At 35.4% G+C, this 20,829-nt stretch overlaps 1 protein-coding gene across 1 annotated transcript in view; it reads right to left on the reverse strand.

Moving 5' to 3' along the window:
- Window positions 1-1,804: 1,804 nt before the first annotated feature.
- The window catches only part of LOC140150784 (long-chain specific acyl-CoA dehydrogenase, mitochondrial-like), a 41,453-nt gene continuing 22,428 nt past the window's right edge, over window positions 1,805-20,829 (reverse strand). The window contains exons 5-9 of the mRNA XM_072172902.1: window positions 14,213-14,279; window positions 12,094-12,261; window positions 7,849-8,064; window positions 5,620-5,747; window positions 1,805-5,129 (exon numbers count right to left, since the gene is read on the reverse strand). Of these exons, the coding sequence (XP_072029003.1) occupies window positions 4,952-5,129; window positions 5,620-5,747; window positions 7,849-8,064; window positions 12,094-12,261; window positions 14,213-14,279 (757 nt within the window). The 3' untranslated portion in view covers window positions 1,805-4,951. The remainder of the gene's footprint in view (window positions 5,130-5,619; window positions 5,748-7,848; window positions 8,065-12,093; window positions 12,262-14,212; window positions 14,280-20,829) is intronic.

Here is a 20,829-nt window from a genome sequence, read left to right on the forward strand (position 1 = left end):
TCTATGGGATTGATATTTTTAGTGCATAATCTGCTTCTGTAAAGGCTGTAAATTGGATTTTGACTCTATTTATCATCTAAAAGACTCATGACCTTACAGCTAAACAATTCTACTAATAGTTTTTAATCATTTATGATTTAGTCTAGAAAATACAAACTTTTCCATACAAAACTACCTGTTTTCATATTAAACACTGTAGTAAGTAATGCGGATGTCTTCAAAATCTAAAAGTTACTGTAAAATCTTAATTACTTATCTTATCATAGTAAGTATGGCTTTTCTGAAGGGAAATTTAATGAGGAATCTATTATATGGACTTATTTTTTCTGTATGGGTTAGGGGCAAAATGTTTCAGTTCAAAATATGTTGAATTGTAAAAAATTCTAACATACTTTGGGACACCCTGTATTCCAATGAATGTTGTTTACTTCCAGTTTATTACTGCAAGTTGGTAATAAGCAATGGATTAAGTAACCCATTTTTTATCTGAATCTTTTTTATTCCACCCTGTCCCTGTATAACTTGAAGGTCACCCTGTATAATTAGTTGAAATGTATATGAATTTCTTATGCCTTTAGCTTTTCAAAAATGTATACTTTTACTAGTTTAGGGTTGATAATTGTGGAGATAATGTAATTAGAAACTTGATTGGTATAAAAATTCATAATATTTGTGATGTAACGCTAAGGGTGGCGAGTTCAGGACACACAGCCTTATACGTTACATAATTAAAACAACCAGTCAGACGTATTTCACACCTGCAAAACACAAGTCACCCAATTTCGATAACTGGACGTTGCATGTACACTTTCATCTTAGGTCGTCTTAGTTACAAATGTTATTTAATTTGCATGAAAATATCCCATTTGCTTCCATAGTGAATAATAAAACAATGTGTGAAATACGCTCACCTGATTTTCACAAAGAGACAAATAGCTTTATTCATTCAGAGTTCATAATGATCATGTACAATCAACATTTACCAAAAATATTCACTGAAGTGGAGCTCACCTAGCAAACTGGCATTAAGGTTGGTCTGAACCCTGGATTTATGGAAACTTTCTGGCCTCATAACTGCTAAATTGTTGGTCTAAAGTATATAAAAGTATACATATTTAGAATGGCAAAGACTTGATAAGTTTATCTGTGAGGTCAAATTTGGGCCAAAATGCTCATTTTCTGGCCCAAAATATAAAAAAACACGTTTTTTTTTATATTAATTTTTAAAAACTAAATAAAAATGTCTATAGTCTGTCCACATAGTAGTACAAAGTAAATAGACCTCGGAAAGTGGAGGTATGAGAATAATTGTTTCAGCGCAATGCTGCTTTGGCGCTAACTGCTGCGCGATTTGTACACCACGCTCTTTCTGGCGTCAAGCGTCAGCTCACAGCGTCTTGACATAAAGCATCGACCCCGATGCCACAGATTTGGTTTGTACTTCTAAGTGGACAGACTGTAGGAGCCGTTTTTTCATTTTTTTGAATTTTGACAAACTTCACCAAAAATATTTGAAATTTGGGCGAAAATCTGGCTTTTTATGATTTTTTGAAAATTCAGCATTTTTTACCCTTTTGGTGCAAATTTTTGAAGTTGGTCGAAATTTAAAAAATGAAAAAAAGGTCCTAGATATTTTTATAGTAGTTTTTAAAAATTAATAATAAAAAAATTTTGGCCCAAGAATTTTTTTTTTTTTTTGCACAATAAAGAAGTGGGCCAAAAACTGTTTTTAGGATTTTGGGCCAAAATGAGCATTTTGGCCCAAATTTGACCTCAACAGATGAACTTATCAAGTTTTTGCCATTCTAAATATGTATACTTTTATATACTTTAGACCAACAATTTAGCAGTTATGAGGCCCGAAAGTTTCTATAAATCCAGGGTTCAGACCAACCTTAAATAAAGGAGAGCTATTGTGTGTGATGGTGAACTCAACGAAAACCATTCTGATATTTTCAGTCCTTTATTATAGTGCCAGTTTTTTTGCCTGAGCTCCATTTTTTATATATTTTCTCAGGCATATTATCTTCTGGATCCTTGCATTTAATGTCTCACATTGATTGATGTCCTGCTAGGACACAGCACTTAGGCCATCCTTGTGACCATCCATCTATTTGTGACCATCCACCACAAACCGCTTGTAAAGTCGTGAAAATCGTATTATGAGTTACAGTGCAAAATGTGCATAAAGGTTGTATTCATTTGTACCTCAAGTTGGTGCTACATGTTTCTCATTTTGCTAGTACCAGTCAAACACCTTTTACACCGATCATTAATCCCATTGTTGAAGAGGATAATAAGCTCCTACCTATGTATAGAATTTGTAAATAGCCCTTCTTTGTTTGCTTTGGCAAAATCCAAAAGCAACAAGTCAAAAAGCAATGTCCAAAAAGACATTATGCAGTACTGAAATAAGGTACCCTATTGCTGAAGGGGCAAAGTTCAACAAACCATAACCCCGCTTCTGGATATCGTTTGAAATAAAATTGACCGAGGGCCGACTTTACAAGCATTTTGTGGTGGACGGTCACATTTAGAACTTTATAAATATATTGACAATAATTCAATTGCATGATTTTAAGTACATGATCCGTAAAGATGGAATGACTATATGCAGATATTGATGATAATAATATAAGAATACAACCATTGTATTGCATCATGAACGTTCATTAAAGCCATATTATAACATTTCTGTAAAAATAGATTAGTATTTATTTTCCATAAAATGTTAGCTTTTACTGTCAGATATGTCCCTTTTAATTTTGAGCTGAACAAGTGAGGTAAAGCATAGAAAATTGGAATTTACTACTAGCACCCATGCATGTTACTCCCGAGGTTGTAATACGGTACGATCCGCCGTGTACGTACTGTGCATACGTGTTCGACTAATATTTCCATCATAATAATAAAACAACGGTTCCAGCACTTCATTCAAAATCTCAGATTTTGACAAAACTACAACACCTAAAGTCTTGATTTTTGCAGAGTATCTTTATTGACTAAAGTACATTACAATTGTGTAAAAAATATGATTTAAAATTTTTTTGAGGGCATTCTCCTCAGCAAATGTTATAATATGGCTTTAATACTTTATCTTAGTAAGTAAAAGTGTACATAAATTCATCTGGAATGTTTGTAAATGCTGTGCTTTGACATCCTACTTGTGACCTGCCCAGTCTTGACTATACAGAACATGTTCTCTCATTATTATGTTTTGATGAATCCAAGTGTGTGAAAATATTGGATCCAACACGTAATAATGATAAAATTGGATACTTTACGCCCGATATTTATTGGTCTCGCTATGAGTTTTAAATAGTTTACGTCTCGTCCAATATTTTAAAACTCAAACTCGACCAATAAATATGTGCTCAATCAATCCAATTTTATATCAGTATAGTATACTGATAACTGACCCGCTGCCAAAATTACTTTATTGGCAAACATGTGTGCAAAGTACCGTAAAACCCCGTCTACAAGCATATATAGTGTTTTTATGAAAGCTAAATTAATTCGAAGCAAGCGTAAATATACCGATACAATAGATTGGTCTTAAAATAATACTCGTTTGTATATGCTTGGATCCGTAATTTATTTGCTCAAACTCCATAATGGCGCCTGGATAAATGTAGCTTTCATCAGAAGTACTCTATATGCTTGTAGACGGGTTTTACGGTATGCACAAAATTACAATTGTAATCCAAAAATGTCCAAAATGAGGTAACTTTGTTCTTTCCCAGGGTGGGGGCACTCCCACTTGGAGGTGATGTGTATGTAGGGCTGTTAAGACCCCCTTTTTCAGCGTTGCTGTCACCCAAAGACCCCATATTTTTCTACGAACACATGCTCTGTCACCCGAAGACCCCCATTTTTTCATTTGATCTGTCACCCTAAGACCCTTACAAGTTCCATTTGAACAGCAACTTTCATTTATCACTGATTTTGTTACTTATTTGGAAAAACCAAAGAAATTTAAAGCCATTTAGAACTAGATGATTTGATTGTTGAGGTTTCTGAGGCACTGTTTTGGCTCTCACCCAAAGATTCCATTTAAAAAAAGGTCATGTTCTCACCCAATGACCCATATTTTTTACATTTTGCTCTCACCGAATGCCAAAAATCATGCTCGCATCCAATGGCGCCATTATTTTACATTCTGCTCTCACTGAATGCCCCTTACTGCGAAAGTACCAGCCCTACACCTATATCCATTTCATATTGAAGTGCCCCCCGGGGGGGATCTTTCATAATTTCATTACTTCTTTCATAGACATGGAGTCAGCAAAGTGTCTTGCAAAGTAGTACTCCCACATAACACAGCCCCCCCACTACTACCAAGTACAATATCCCTTGCTATGAGTTCTATCATAATCTCATTACTTCCTCCATAGATAGTGTGTGGAGTCAGCAAAGTTTCTTGCAATGAAGTCCTGGTATGTAGCACCCCCACATGTAACCCAGACCCCCTGACACTATAATAGTTCCTTTACTTAAGTACAATATCACTTGCGATGAGTTCTATCATAATCTCAATACTTCCTCCATAGATAGCGTGGAGTCATCAAAGTTTCTTGCAATGAAGTCCTAGTATGTAGCACCCCCACATGTAACCCAGACCCCCTGACACTATAATAGTTCCTTTACTTAAGTACAATATCCCTTGCGATGAGTTCTATCATAATCTCAATACTTCCTCCATAGATAGCGTGGAGTCATCAAAGTTTCTTGCAATGAAGTCCTGGTATGTAGCACCCCCACATGTAACCCAGACCCCCTGACACTATAATAGTTCCTTTACTTGAGTACAATATCCCTTGCGATGAGTTCTATCATAATCTCAATACTTCCTCCATAGATAGCGTGGAGTCATCAAAGTTTCTTGCAATGAAGTCCTGGTATGTAGCACCCCCACATGTAACCCAGACCCCCTGACACTATAATAGTTCCTTTACTTAAGTACAATATCCCTTGCTATGAGTTCTTTCATAATCTCATTACTTCCTCCATAGATAGCGTGTACCCTGGAGTCAGCAAAGTGTCTTGCAATGGGGTACTCCCACATATATCCCCAGCCTCCATGTAACTGTAGACATTCAGTTGCCACACGATTACAAAATTCTGTGCACCTGCATAGGAAGAAGACAAAGAGTATTGAAATATTTTAGATGAATCAAGGAGTTAGTTATGCATCATCCTCTACCCGATCTACACCTATATGATACATACCAGTACTTGGCCATAGATGATGTAACTGAATCAAGACATTTGTTATGCATCAGTCCAATACAGTCCCCTCCCCAGATCTACACCTATGATACATACCAGTACTTGGCCATAGATGCTGTAGCTGCATCAAGGCATTTGTTATGCATCAGTCCAATACAGTCCCCCCTCCCCAGATCTATGCCTATGATACATACCAGTACTTGGCCATAGATGCTGTAGCTGAATCAAGGCATTTGTTATGCATCAGTCCAATACAGTCCCCCCTCCCCAGATCTATGCCTATGATACATACCAGTACTTGGCCATAGATGCTGTAGCTGAATCAAGGCATTTGTTATGCATCAGTCCAATACAGTCCCCCCTCCCCAGATCTACACCTATGATACATACCAGTACTTGGCCATAGATGCTGTAGCTGAATCAAGGCGTTTGTTATGCATTAGTCCAATACAGTTATCAACAAAGCTACGACCAACACAAAGATTGCTTTTCAATTCAGCCAGTTTATGTTGTACCGTCTAGGGAAGAAAAATATTACAAAGAATATTGACATAGTTAACAATGTGTATTTTAAAGGGGCATTTTGTGATTCACAGCCTCTTCCCCACACTTTTATCAAAATAAGTTGAGATTATCATACTATTAAAAACCTCTGGCTACATAATGTTTATGTACAATACATTTCTTGCAGATTAATTTGTTTCACACAAATATTGTCAAATTTGAATTACGTTCTGTATACCAGAATGAAATTACATACAGTGGCCTAGAGAGCAGTGTAATATACATTTGCAAACGCAAAATCAGAATTTTGCAAACGCAAAATCAAAATTTATGTTAAAATATAAATTTTGGGAATAAGCTTTTTTGTGGATATCTACTGAAACATGTCATAAAAAGAGGATGCTAGAATCACAATATACTCCTTTTAACTATGGAAATTAATACTGGAACACTGTCTGTTGATTTATATGCAAATAAAAAAACCCCAGTAAACTCTGAATTGATCAGGTCAGATTCAGATTTACAGTCAGCCTTCCATCATTAAAATGCTGTTCCCCTATAAATTATTATACAATGTATGATGGCAAACTTTTGAGAAACAGTTGTAATACATCCACTATTGTATTCCTCTATGCATGATAATGGTATTGACTGTGTTAGAGACTAGCTGTTTAGTACACAATATTTCTGACTCCCATCATTATTGTACTTCTCACATTACCTGAAGATCCATCATACAAAAGATGGTAAAAGAGAACATTCTTCCATAACTTTTCTTTACAGTATTATCATGTGTAAGTAATGACTTCCAAATTTTAAGCTTTAGTGCATCTGTGGAAACCACAAGACTGATGTGATGATCAATACTACTATAGTTTGATCAGCTCGTATTCGGCGGGCCTTATAACATTGTGGATGAATATATATATTTTGTATTATGAGAATTGTCTTGTGACATCTCGCCAGAAGCATCACAAGTTATTCATGTAAGTCCTATATGTTGTCTTTTTTCTTTAACACATACCATACATGCAAATTACTGGACTCAAAAAATGCCACGGTAATACGGCAAGTCGCCGCAAAGATGAACAGCAGCTAATTTTCAATTTAGGAACACTTACGCCTGCAGGAATGAACGTTGATTTTCCCGCTTTCCGTCGTTAGGCCCTTCACGTTTTTGTGCTTCCCGTTCGCGTTTTTGTGCTTTCCGCTTTCGTGTTTTTTTTTTTGCTTCCCCGCATTTTTAGTGCTTTTCCGCTCGCGTTTTCGTCCCATACTCGCTCGCGCGTTTATCAACGTTCATTCCTTGTGTATGTTTTGTTTCCACAAGTATTATATCATGGCTATGAAAAAGGCCTATGGCCGAAAGCTCGCCCAATTTTATATACTTCACGGTAGTTTCCTACTTTTTACTTTTGTATTCACTCTTAACATGGGTCTATTTTTCAGCATAGTGGTAAAAGCCTAACAATTCCCCCAGATTACGATCTGATCAAACTATACTGTGTACCTTGTTTCAGCACAAGTCTGAAGGATGATCTGTGGAAACCAAAGACTCATGTGATGATCAGTACCTCTACTGTGTACGGATACCTTGTTTCAGCACAAGTCTGAAGGGTGATCTGTGGAAACCAAAGACTCATGTGATCTTGTTTCAGCATGAGTCTGAAGGGTGTATCTATGAAAACCTCAAGACTCATGTGATGATCAGTACCTCTACTGTGTACCTTGTTTCAGCATGAGTCTGAAGGGTGTATCTGCGAAAACCTCAAGACTCATGTGATGATTAGTACCGCTACTGTGTATCTTGTTTCAGCACAAGTCTGAAGGATGATCTGTGGAAACCTCAAGACTCACGTGATGATCAGTACCTCTACTGTGTACCTTGTTTCAGCACAAGTCTGAAGGATGATCTGTGGAAACCTCAAGACTCATGTGATGATCAGTACCTCTATAATAATTGTGTATCTTGTTTTAGCATGAGTCTGAAGGGTGTATCTACGAAAACCTCAAGACTCATGTAATGATCAGTATCTCTACTGTGTATCGTGTTTCATGGTACACAGAGGCTTGATATAACCCAGGCTCCAGCCTTCTGCAGCATTATTTACTAACCTGAAAGTTGCTTAGTGTTGATCCAAATGCCTTCCTCTCTTTGACATACATCCTGGTTAACTCAAACATACACTCTGCTTGTGACTGACCCATATCAGCAATAATCAACCTCTCCCATGGAAGCTGATTCATTAGATAGAAGAACCCATGGTTTTCTTTTCCTAATAAGGCATTTGCTGGTAGTCTCACATCTTGGAAGTATAACTCAGCAGCATCCTGTGAAAATGTAATCAAGAGAAATTGAATACCTGAGTGGAAGAAGGGCCCAACTCCATCAAAACTGTTTTTGAGATATTAGGAAAAAAACTAAATATTTGGAAAGTTTTATAGGCAGAATGTTTACCTCTTCAGGGGACCTTTAATACATGAATATACAATATTTCATATATTCAAAATTAAATATGATGTTTCCATGGCAACGGTACAGGTCTTAATACTTAACTGGAGTTGGGCCCTTCTTCCACTAATATACTGCAAGTGCCAGTTCCGTAAGCAGATGTGTTATAAATAGCTACAGAAATTTGGCAATTATCCATTAATTGCACAAGTAGAAGCATGTCAAGAAAGTTTATTGTAGTGAAAAGCAGATTTCATGGATGAACAAAATTCCTCTTTAACCCAATATTTGTGGAAAAAGGCCCAACTCCACGGAGTTGGGCCTTTCTTCCATGAAAACCATGATTAAGTGTACTTGAAAGACTATTTGGAGAGTTGATTTTGGCTCATCTTTCACACACAAGGAAGAACAATCTGTTGGCAATAATATGCTGGGTCTAACTCATTTTTGTAAAAAATTGGAGTTGGGCCCTTCTTCCACTCAGGTATTCAATTATCTCACCATACCACTTTTTTCAAACTCATTTTACTTAGGATCCGGTGCTCAATCTCACCCACTAAGTCAACGTCGTCTAGGAGCATTTTGATGGCTCTCCTGTGTCTTGCAATTTCAAGACGCAGCCCGCCGATAAATTATTAATATAGTGTAGCCATATTACTGGTTGCGTCTTTCAGAGCAATTATGGCACTGACTTCGCAACATCTTGCCATTGTCTTGCTCTGTGGTTTGTCATTCATTGTCCTTTATATTAATTATAGGTTAATTAATGTGCATCACTTGAAATTGTACAAAATAATGCACGCCTACTAAGATGTTGGGGTTTGTGTACAAGTGCATTTTAATATTCATTGTACAATTTCTTGAGCAACAAGTGATATGCATTTATTTAACTTCTCAAGCAATAAGTGACATGCATTTATTAACCTACAATGTATTTATTTCATTCACAACTATAAAATCCTGTGATTATTGCTATTTTTATAACAAAATTGTCACAAAAATGTTGGAAAATGCAAGCAAATATAAATGCATCTACCTGCCAGAAAAATGAACATGCCCGAAAGCACTATGCATATAGTTTGCTCTGATTGGTTCTCACTATCTACATGTACATATGTAGGAGTGTATGAATATTTATTGTAGTACTAACTTGAGTTTAATCATGCACTGTGAGCAATTTGGGCATCACTTGATATAATCTGGCAAAGAATGTATATAGACGGTCATAATGATATCATTCAAGCATAGAAACAGAATTTTTTTTTTATCTTTTCTCAGTTTTACCATGGTTTCATGGTATATATACATGTATGTGACCATCCACAATGAACCCAGTAGTATTAAGTTGCCAGCGCTTATTCAGAGATATGGTCCAATGGAAATCAACAGAAAACCAATTTCAAGAGCAAAATTGATATTTGAGCACCTATTTCCCAAGCAGTTATGACAAGTAATATATCATTTTAAAGCTTGTTTAATGGCGATTCCAATTGTTTAATAACCTATACTCAAAAGTGTGACTTTACTGGATTTGCTTTGGATGGTCACAGATGTTTCCGTATTTCTCGACATTACATATTATTTGCAATAAAACATGGATTTTAACCTTTGCTAGTCTCTGATGACATCATTATTTGACAATGTTTGATGAAATAAGAAAGCGAGATTTCTAATCAAACTTACCATTTTGGGTTTGAGGTTTTGTGCTTATGGATGTGAGATGGGCATGGGGGTAGTTTGCATTTGCTCTAAATTTTGTGCCATTAATTAAATTATGAGTTTCCAATATTGTTGCTTAATTGGTGTTCTTAACTTTTATTTGTTTAATTAATGTATATACTCTATTTAATTGTGTTTTATATGCTTTATTGGCTTGTGTATATTATTCAATATCTGTATGAGTTTTAAATATTATGCAGGATACATGATTGGGCTACCTTGGATAAATATGATATAAAAATAAATTTATCAATTGATCAAAATAATATTCATTTGTATTATTCTTTCATTTTCTTGAATAGTCTAAACTTAAAAGAAAACAATCTATGCCGGCTATGTGTAGTTTTATTCAACAAATTGCATTCAATAGTTTATCATGCAAATGTCATCACGGTCATATAGGCAATTGCCTTGAACTACAGCAGACTAACCTTCCATTGGAGTAAAGTATGCACAAATTTTGAAATGTGTAAAAATGGTTGGGTTTGGCGCAGAGATTGGGTAAATGTTATCAAGTACTAACCATTGCCGTCATTAATCAACACACTCAAGGACAAGGTTGGGTATTGTTGTCAAGTGTTATAAGCCGGTTGGCCTGATGAACCCGATGAACGGGTGACTGAATATGGCTTTTTGGGCAGACACACATTTTGTTGCTGCATATCGCAAGTGTATTATTATTATTTCTCAGCATAGTTGCATCGTTTTGGGTCAGCATCTTGGGTTCTGGGCAAGCAGACAGGTTAATCAGCGAGATTGAGCAACAGACCCTTAAATACACTTGTCTAAGACTCCGTCACCATGATCACTCACACCCTCACTCACTCCACCCTCACCCACCCCATGACTCATTCACTCCCTCATTCATTTACTTACTTGCACCATATTCAGTCATTCGTTCATCCATCCATCCATTCATTCATTCATTGAGGGGGCTATTATTTTCTTTGGAAGGGGGGACCCAAATTTACAAAAAGTTGGTGTCAATAAAATTGTGACCCCCTATTTTGGCAACAAATTTTTTTATACCCCCCCCCACCACCACCACCGATACACCTTACCACCTGAACAGGCTAAAATTGTATTGAAATCAGTCTTTTTGAATAAAATAAACACACTATCTGTGGTCATCTTGTGACTCCCTAAATTTTGGTCATCAAAAAATTTATTGACCCCCTATTTTACTTTCCAAAAATTTATGACCCCCATGTATATTTGGGACCCCCTTCCGAAGAAAATGATACCCCCTAACTCATCAATCAAACACTCAATCAATCAATATCACTCACTCACTATATAATGCTTTTAAAGCATAAATCTGTGAATTTGCAAGGACTTTAGTCCCTAACGCCTGGATGCTCCAACCAGCCTCGGACCCAGGGCTCAATTTATTTTTTGCTTCATACAACTATATTGACCAGATTCTACTAAATGTAGCCTGCCATGCTTTTAATTTTTGCCATTGAATAAATTAATATTTTCAATGGGGCTATTCTTTTTAATTCGGAGGAAAGCTCGGCATATTGTGAGCCCTACCCAGATCCATGTGTGTGTCACATGGTAGGACAGTTTTTGAAAATGCGCTGCTTGCATATTTTTTCCCAAAATGCATGATTTTTCTCCCAAAAAGTTTGAATTTGCAATATTAAAATTTTTTTACTTTTTTTCTTCTATATTTTCTTGCAATTTCTTGTGACTGTGTATTTTCTATACTTTTTTTCTGAGACGATAATATTTTAGGTATTATCGTCTCAGCTGATTTTAAACATGGATTATGTTGCAGATCATTATGGATTCTTTGATTTAAGTGAAAAATTCAGGTTTTTGGAAAATGAGTACTTGAAAAGTGGTTGTTTTGGTCTGACCCAAAATGCACGCTTATACCCACAATGCGCAAATGTCAGTGCTTTTTGCGCATCACAAATTTTCCCTATCCTTAGCTTATAGGATAACAGGGCAATTTAGAATTAATGTCTTAATTAAAACATTAAAAACCCCATAGAACACAGCAATTAACAGTCAATATAGTAAGTGGTAAGTGTGTTTTCTTTCATTTGACCTCATTATTATGACCAGAAAACCTTCCTGACATAACTAAAATAGTATTTCATCGTTTATGGCAAAGAATAACAAAATTCAAATTGGACTGTAGTCGTATATTATGGCTTTAAAGAAACAAATCAAATTACCGTAGCCTTTTGTCCAATCTTCTCCAGTGGTTTACTGCCTTTAGTAAATCCTTCAGTGCCATTTTCTACTATAAACAAGCTGATACCTTTAGCTTTATGTTTGGCTTCCAAGTCAGTTATTGCTACAACTATGACGACATCACACAGGAAGCCGTTGGTGATGAACACCTGAAATTGAAACGGAAAAAGAACATTTCTGAGTTGTACAATATTTATGTGTGAATCTGGGGGGTCAATAAATAAGGGCAGAATTTGTGGTACAATATTTATACATGAATCTTAGAGGGGTAAATATGCTAGAATATGTGGCTTGGGAAGAGCTATAATTGTGGTAGGAGTATTTGCTTGCACCATGATGATGATGATGTTGACGGTAATGATGACCATGATGATCATGACATTTCTACCGATGATGTTGATGGTGATGATGACTGATGATAATCATGTTGATGATGTTGACAATGATAATGATGATGATTATGATGCCCATCATGACTATGACCATGATGATGGAGATTATGGTGATGATTATAGTCAAGATGATGACAACAACAATGGTGATGATGTTGATTATGGTGATGATGACAGCAATGTGATGATGACCATGACAATCATGAAGATGCCAATGATGATAATATATGGTGATGATGATAGTGATGATGATGACCATGATGACAGTGATGATGATGGTGATGATGATAGTATGACCATGATGAGTGATGGTGATGACCATGATTGGTGATGATGACCATGATGAGGATGATGGCTGCGATAAAGACAATGGTAATGAAGGTATGTTTATTCATTGCCTGCGCCTCTTTTCAAATCATATCTGCATAGTATCTTGGTTATGATAATAATGGTAGTGGTGTATGTGGTAATTATGATGATAATGAGGATGAGGATAATGGTGATGATTAAAATAATGACATTGATGACCATGATGACAATGATGATGATAACCACCCATAATAACAGTGGTGATGAAGATTTAATGTTTATTCATTGACTGCTTCTTTTCAAAATCATATCTACATTTAATATGTCTATGTTATGGTGATGATGATGATGGTGGACGTAGTAATGATGATGATGATGATGATGATGATGATGATGATGATGATGATGATGATGAGGAGGAGGAGGAGGAGGAGGAGGAGGAGGAGGAGGACAGTGATGGTAGGGTTGATCTGATGACAATGACAGCGATGATGACCATAATGATGAAGTCAGTGACTGAGGTAACGATGATGAAGATTCATTGACTGCTTCTTTTCACAATCATATCTGTATATTAAATATGTCATGTTATGGTGATGATGATGGTGCAATGATCATGATGATGTTGAAGTTAAGGACAATATGATGGTAATGATTACAATAATGACAGTGATGTCCATGATGCCAATGACAGGGATTACGACTATAATTATGAAAACAATTACTGAGATGATGATGATGATGAAGATTCATTGCCTGCTTCTTTTCAACTCTGTATGTACATTAGGTGATGTGTAGTAATTTGGTGCAATAATAAGTTGAGGACAATATGATGGTAATGATGATTACAATAATGACAGTGATGTCCATGGTGACAATGACAGGGATGATGAAATAATGAAGACAATGCCTGAGATGATGATGATGATGAATTTCAAAATCGGTGATTAGTTGTTTGGTTATCAAAAACTTCCTTCACCCAATGGAATTTGGGGAGCTGCGGTGGATGTTACAATCTATAGTGCGGATAGGTTTGAGCTGGGTTCGGCTGCAACTAGCCTAGTTGATGCGATCTGATTGTGATGATTCACCAGGCAGCGAAATTACAGCGCTTTAAATTTGAATCCTCTGGAAAAATGTGCTATATAAATCTAAATTTATTATTATTATTATTTATGATGATGATGATGCTGATAATGTTGATGATGATGATGATGATAATGTTGATGATGATGATGATGATGATGATGATGATGATGATGATGATGATGATGATGATGATGATGATGATGATGATGATGATGATGATGATGATGATGATGATGATGATTCATTGCCTGCTTTTAACTCTTGTATGTACATTATAACCCTGGTTTAGATTTACCTTGCTACCATTTACCTTGCTACCATTTAGAATCCAATCATCGCCATCTTTGACTGCATATGTTTTGATGCCTTGGAGATCACTGAAATGGAAAAATTACAGCATTAGTTATAAATAGTATAAAATCCTACCAAAAAGTTGCCGACAGAATTCAGGGTTTAGAAGTCTGTTATGCTCTCACTGAGAATCCTCTCTGATTGAGCCTAATTAAACAAACAATAAACCCATATGGGTGTAAATATAGACAAAAATAGATGAAAGTAGCAAGAAATAAAAGAATCATGAGGGATCCACAACCTCTGACTTTGAAAAGTCACAAATTAAAACAGAATATGTGCAGTGTGAAATTGTTTAGCCTAAGAATTCCACTTACCCAAACATTCCCAGCTGGCACAGGTTAGGATTTCAACGTTGCTTCAACCTCACCTGATTTCAACCTAGTTAAAGCTTGGTTGAAATCAGGCTTTTACAGCAAAGCAAACACTAGTTTTCAGGTAAACAGTACAGCATGTGAGTAATATGTGACAGTGTAAAATATGACAATATTAAGGGGTATGACTTTTGACCTGCAAAAATTGCTTGATTCCCCCTTTTGACCTGCCAAAATATGCTTGCCCCCCTCTTTTGGCCTGCCAAAAAACTTTGCCCCCCCCCCCCCCGTATAATTTACCACCCTTGGGGTACCCAATCATTGCAAGACCCCTAATGATTGTTTTATTTTAAAATAATACTAGATAGTTAGAACAATCAATTGACTCCATATTGATACCTAATGAATTCATTATCATCAGTAAAAGTTGTGGTTTGTATGTATCTACCTGATAACTAATGGTTGTTTTGTTTAAAATAATACTAGAAAGTTAGAACAACCAATTAGCTACAGATTGATTTTATTAGCTACATATTGGTTTTATTATATCATCAGTAACAGTAAAACTTGAGTTATGGTAGTTTGTATGTCCCCTACCCCTTAATATTGTCATAATTTATGCTGTTACACATAGAAAACCCAGGATGGAAACTTCACATTTTCTCACATTTTATGTCTATCTACCTGACGATTAATGTTTTCTTTGCTTTGCCTTATATCGTAATATTTTATGCTGTTGCATGTGGAAACATAACTTTTCTAACATTCTTGGTTTATTTTTTGATAAATATTGGTTACTCACAACCCACACACATAAATATTCAAAACATTACATCAATGGAAAAATATTTTGTTGGTTCAGACTGCATCAGTGACATATTAAGACATGTATTCCAAAAGAATACACCCCAATACACTCTATTATACGCCAACCCCACATCTCACCCATACACTTCACACTTACCACCAAACACACCCACTTAAACCGGCACAAAAGCAAACACGCACATAAATTTTTGAACCGTCAATGTTTGCATAGACATGTTTGACGTGAAAAACAAAACTAAAAAATGGAAACCAAAAAATTGGGTAGTACTTTGATTTGAAGGTAGTATCACATCATACACACACACCCTACATATGGTTATGAAATACCGTAAAATTCCGTCTACAAGCATACATGCCTCTAAACGAGGTTTTTTTGACACAAGAGACAAGAGGCAGACACTCTCAACAAAAACGTTATTTGGAGTTTGAACTACTATATTACTGATAAAGGCGGCTGTACAAACATGTATATTTGTTTGCAAACATGTATGCCTCGTTTAGAGGCATATATGCTTCTAGACGGAATTCTACGGTATCTAATGGGCTACCCACATCCAATCATGGTCTACTCTAATGAAACCTAGGTTTGCTTTCAAATAATACTAGAAAGTAAGAAAAATCAATTTAGCTACATTTTCATACAAAAACTAATTTCTTATCATGAGTAAAAGTTAAGTTATGGAAGTTTATATTTCCCCTACCCCTTAATTTTGTCCTATTTTCAGGATGTTATGCTATAATTACAAATCCATTAACCTGTAGAGAAAAATTTATACCACATACAATTTGAGACCACTACCAGTGGCGTACCGTGGCCGCTCCTACCCCGGGAGGCTGAAGAAAATTCAATTTTGCCGCCCCTTCCCCAACAGCCCGAAAAGGTTGACCCAATTTTTTTCGGTGGTTTGAAAAAGTGAAGAGCAAAAAAAACAACAGAAAAGGATTTTAGGCGCTAGCGCCCTAAAAGCAACACAAACTACCTGGCCACTGACTGTTCTAACTACCTATGGTGTTAAACCATGTCTGTAGTGGGGGTGAATAGCATATTATTGTGTGCTGCTAATACAATGTATGTGCCATTTATCAAAACCAGACACACAAGTCATTTATGGATGCATGCTGAATCAAAGCATTGTCATCAAATATTTTAATTGGTATTTCTAACAAAATTGATTTACAAACCGATGTTGAAAAAAATCTATGCTGATAATGAAGGTAGAATACTTGGTATAAAACTCAGGACGAGAGTCCCCATAGAGACATTATTTGGTGACGTGAAATCTCAAGGAGAACTTCATGCATTTTGATACTGTGATATCCATATACAGGCCATATCTTTAGTTGCTCAGTTTTATTTTGCATAAAACTAGCAATCTTGAACATGATGAAATAAAACAAACTATTTGAGCTTTATTTTTTGGGTTTTGTTGGAAAAAAAAATAAAAAAAGGGAAATAAAAATAAATTATAACTTGATATTTGGAGGATAAGGAATGGTGATAAAAAAAGATTCACCTGGACGCAAAAATCTCCTCCAATTAAGTTAAAGACCATGAGGAAGGACCGTGTGGACAAGTATCCGTGTTAAGTTATGACCTTGCACTACCTCTGTATTACAGTAACATGGAGGAAAGCTCCTGTGTCATGCCTACAGTTATGCAATTCTTTTAATGCTGTTTGATCATCCAGAGCACTTCTTTTTTCATTGTATTAAGACAATTCATATATGGGTATTTGCCAACAGGGTTATCATGCAAAGGCTTGGTATAAACTTTAGGCTTTCTGTTGAAAATGTTTTATTTAATTATCATAATGACATTACCATGCAGTGCTCGTTCAAAATATATCCACTATGTGTTGGCAAAATGTGCAAAAAAAGAGTTTTACTTGATTTTGTCTTACACAGCATTTAATCTGTAGGCTCATGTTAACTAGCTTTCATTTCCAGAAAAGAGTCGTAAGTAGCATACCAACAAATGCTCAAAGGTTTTTGAATTTGCATAAATCTTTTTCAAACATCAACTTAACTGGTTTGAAATAGGTATCGCATGAACTGCTACGTATAAAACCCTTGTGCTGAAAAAGCATGGTGGGCAAGGGGATGGATGTAAAATCCATATTTTTCTTTTTTTTTTCTTCATGAAGTATAAAAAGAAATAAATTTTGATTCCAAATTTCAACTTTACAATTTCAGTAACTTTTTTGTCAAAAGATCTGATTGGCAATACAAAATCAAAGGCATTTAAAAAACTATATAACATACCTATTAAAATACCTATTTTAAAAGTTGTGTTCAACTTTAAACTTTAAGCAAGGTTATTTCAAAGTTATTGATTACATTTTCTTTTCTATATGACATTCCGGCAATTGATTACTTTTTCACAATTATTTCTTCTTCCAAAGCTTCATTTCAAATATGACAAAATAGATTGATGATGTCCGTAATCACCTACTATGGTTCCAGAAGAATTAACAACTGACGCCAAAAGTCATGTTGTAATCGCTAAACAAGATTGTTAAGAACTAAATGATGAATTACCATATAGATATTTTGGAATGAAGAAAAATCCCCGGAAAAATCTTGCCTTCACTACTTTATTGCGACATGACTTTGATGTCGTCGACCTTAAGGCTTGACTTCACAGGTATTCCTGTAATTATGCGTCTATTTTAACATGTTGTGGTTAGTGTTCTGTGTTTCCATTGACAAACGCATACCTTACTGGATATAAATTTGTCATATAATGTAAAATATTCCGCACTATTCTGTCAAAAGAAATTATTATTCTGTATTATGTTTACATGTATTATTGAATCATGAAATAAAACTGAAACTGAAATTGAAACATATGAAATCAGTTCAATAAGGCATAAACACATATCCTAGAACCAAGTTGAACTTTTTAGTTTTAAAACTTCTTTTGAATGTTGCATTTATTATTCATAACCTCATTAATAAACGCGATGCGTGCGATCCAATCATATTTTATTATTTGCGAAAACGCCAACGCAAATCGAGGTCATTAATATCTCACAATTGACCGCAAAATGCGTAATTGTTCCAATGTCGCACACAATTGACTTCTGCGTCGCGTGTATTGTCGTCCAACAAACTGGCTGCTGCTGGCTGCCGTATTTGGATTGCGCGCGACCATATTTGCACAGATTGTGATACGCACTTTTGTTATTGGTCGTTCTGTTTTAGCCTGATCGATTTTTGGCAAGGGAAGATGTAAAAATCATCTATTTTTATAAACTTTTGAGCAAAATTTTGTGTTATTTTGTAAGGTGAAGAGATTAAAGTGAAGGTTATGAATGAGGTTAATAACTTTGCATCGGTAATATATGGGCATTGTGAAAAATCTAAACATTTTGCTTTGGACCTCGAATATCCTCGGCTACGCCTCGGGATATTCCTCGGTTCCAAAGGCAAAATGTTTAGATTTTTCACAATGCCCTCCAAATAACCGATGCGCAGTTATTAACCTCTAAATAGTCACATGGATCCATTTTAGATTTGACAACAAATAACAGAAAGTGGTCACTTCTTTTTACATGGCCATGTGTCACAAGTTGGGACCTTGTTTTGTGACATACTGCTTTCAGAGCTGAAAACATAAATTTTGAGGTGAATGGCTATACCTTTTATGTTACCAATTACAGGTATGTAAAAGTATACATTGCTGGAAAGCATAAAGAACATAGATTACAATGACCTAAACCTGAGGTCAATATTCATGGTGCAGAATGTATACAGGGTGCAATTAACTTTTTAATGATCATGTGGTATAGTTCGGGAGTGTCTATTTCTTTTCAGAAGTATTTTGTGCTGACGACCACAAAATCAAACAGAGCTTGAAAAGGCCCACCAGAAAATATATACTTTATAATAGGGTGCGATGCTTCCTTCTATGTATACAGGCTGATAAAAATTTGCTTCATTATAAGACCTAATTAATTATTCAAAAGGTTTAATTAGTGCTGTAGGAAAAGGCATGGACAAGCCTGTAAATGTGCTCGTTTTGTGTAATTAATGAGATGAAATTACACATAGTACATTTAAGGGCAATTCCATGCTAACTCGTGCTACACTTTTGGGCATCCTTTTACTTGTAACTCGTGCTATGGTAATTTGTGCTCCAGTTTGTCCGGCCATATACAAAATGGTAACGTTCTTCTAAATGCCAAAGTTTCTTGAAAACTAGTCCTCAACAAATGGTGTAATGATCAAATAACCCAATCTTTGTACAAATAACCCCCAAAATAACCCAATCTATATACAAATAACACCAAAACAGTGTATGATGTATCAGCATATAAAAATTGTTGTCTCAAAGCCACCGCAAGCACGTTCATTTTTCTTAGCGCATCCAAGTCAGTTGAAACAGCAAAATTCATTTTTTATTTCCCCCCTTTTTTTAGTTTTTTGAAATTATGAAATTCTAAAGATAAATTTGGAAGAAAAGTTACTTGATTCAATACTTGCATTGTTTAGGTATAAAACAATTGATATCAAACCAACTATGTAATTTATGCTGTGTTCTTTTGAACACTTGAAAATGACATCTTAATTCAAAATTTCATTAAAAAAATCTTTAAAAAAATTAAAATCATATAAAAAAACCTCATTCCGCATTCGTTTTTGGTACTGCCATATGGGCTTTGAGACATAACAATTTTTTTTAATACAATGTACTGCATACTGTATAGTGGGATATATTTTTGCTGGGTTAATTTTTCACAATTATATCAATTCTGGACAATTTAATTTGCATAATTTCCAAATTCACATTAATTACTATGTGTAATGAATATTTTTGCCAGGTTAAAAATTCGTAACTCCCTGTTTGACCCGAAAAACATGAAAATTAAACCCCCGCAAATGTTTCCTGCTATACATGTCAGTTCATTACACCTCAGCATTACATGCTCCATCCTGTTTGGCTATTTCATACTGGGGCTTTAATATTTTAACAGTTATATTGAACAGTCAACATTTGATAGACTTTACTTGGGTTATATTTCACCCTGAAATTGATCACAAAACTTAATACCTTTACGGAACCTTTGGATGTCCACCAACAGATCGATATGAACATACCATTGGTTTGGAGAGGAGGCATTTCTGTAGACCATAAATCGATATAACCTTCATCCAGCGAGGATCAGCCAAGCACGAAAAGTTTCTTGTTTAGCCAAACTAGCATATTCTCTACAAGTATTTTTACCGTAGGCCTATAATCTTACCACAGGCCTGATGAATCAAGTGTAATGTGCAAGTAGGATGTTTGTTTGATATTATTCTTCATTTTGATTATAACATACCTGTTTGTTTCCTTAGCATCTGTTTTTAACATTACAATTTTGAAAATTCCACTTTAAAAGAGGCGTATAATGAATAATGAATAAGTATTATTACTTTTTGGAATTTGTAT

The sequence above is a fragment of the Amphiura filiformis genome, chromosome 4 (genome assembly GCF_039555335.1).
Source record: "Amphiura filiformis chromosome 4, Afil_fr2py, whole genome shotgun sequence".
Lineage (NCBI taxonomy): Eukaryota > Metazoa > Echinodermata > Ophiuroidea > Amphilepidida > Amphiuridae > Amphiura > Amphiura filiformis.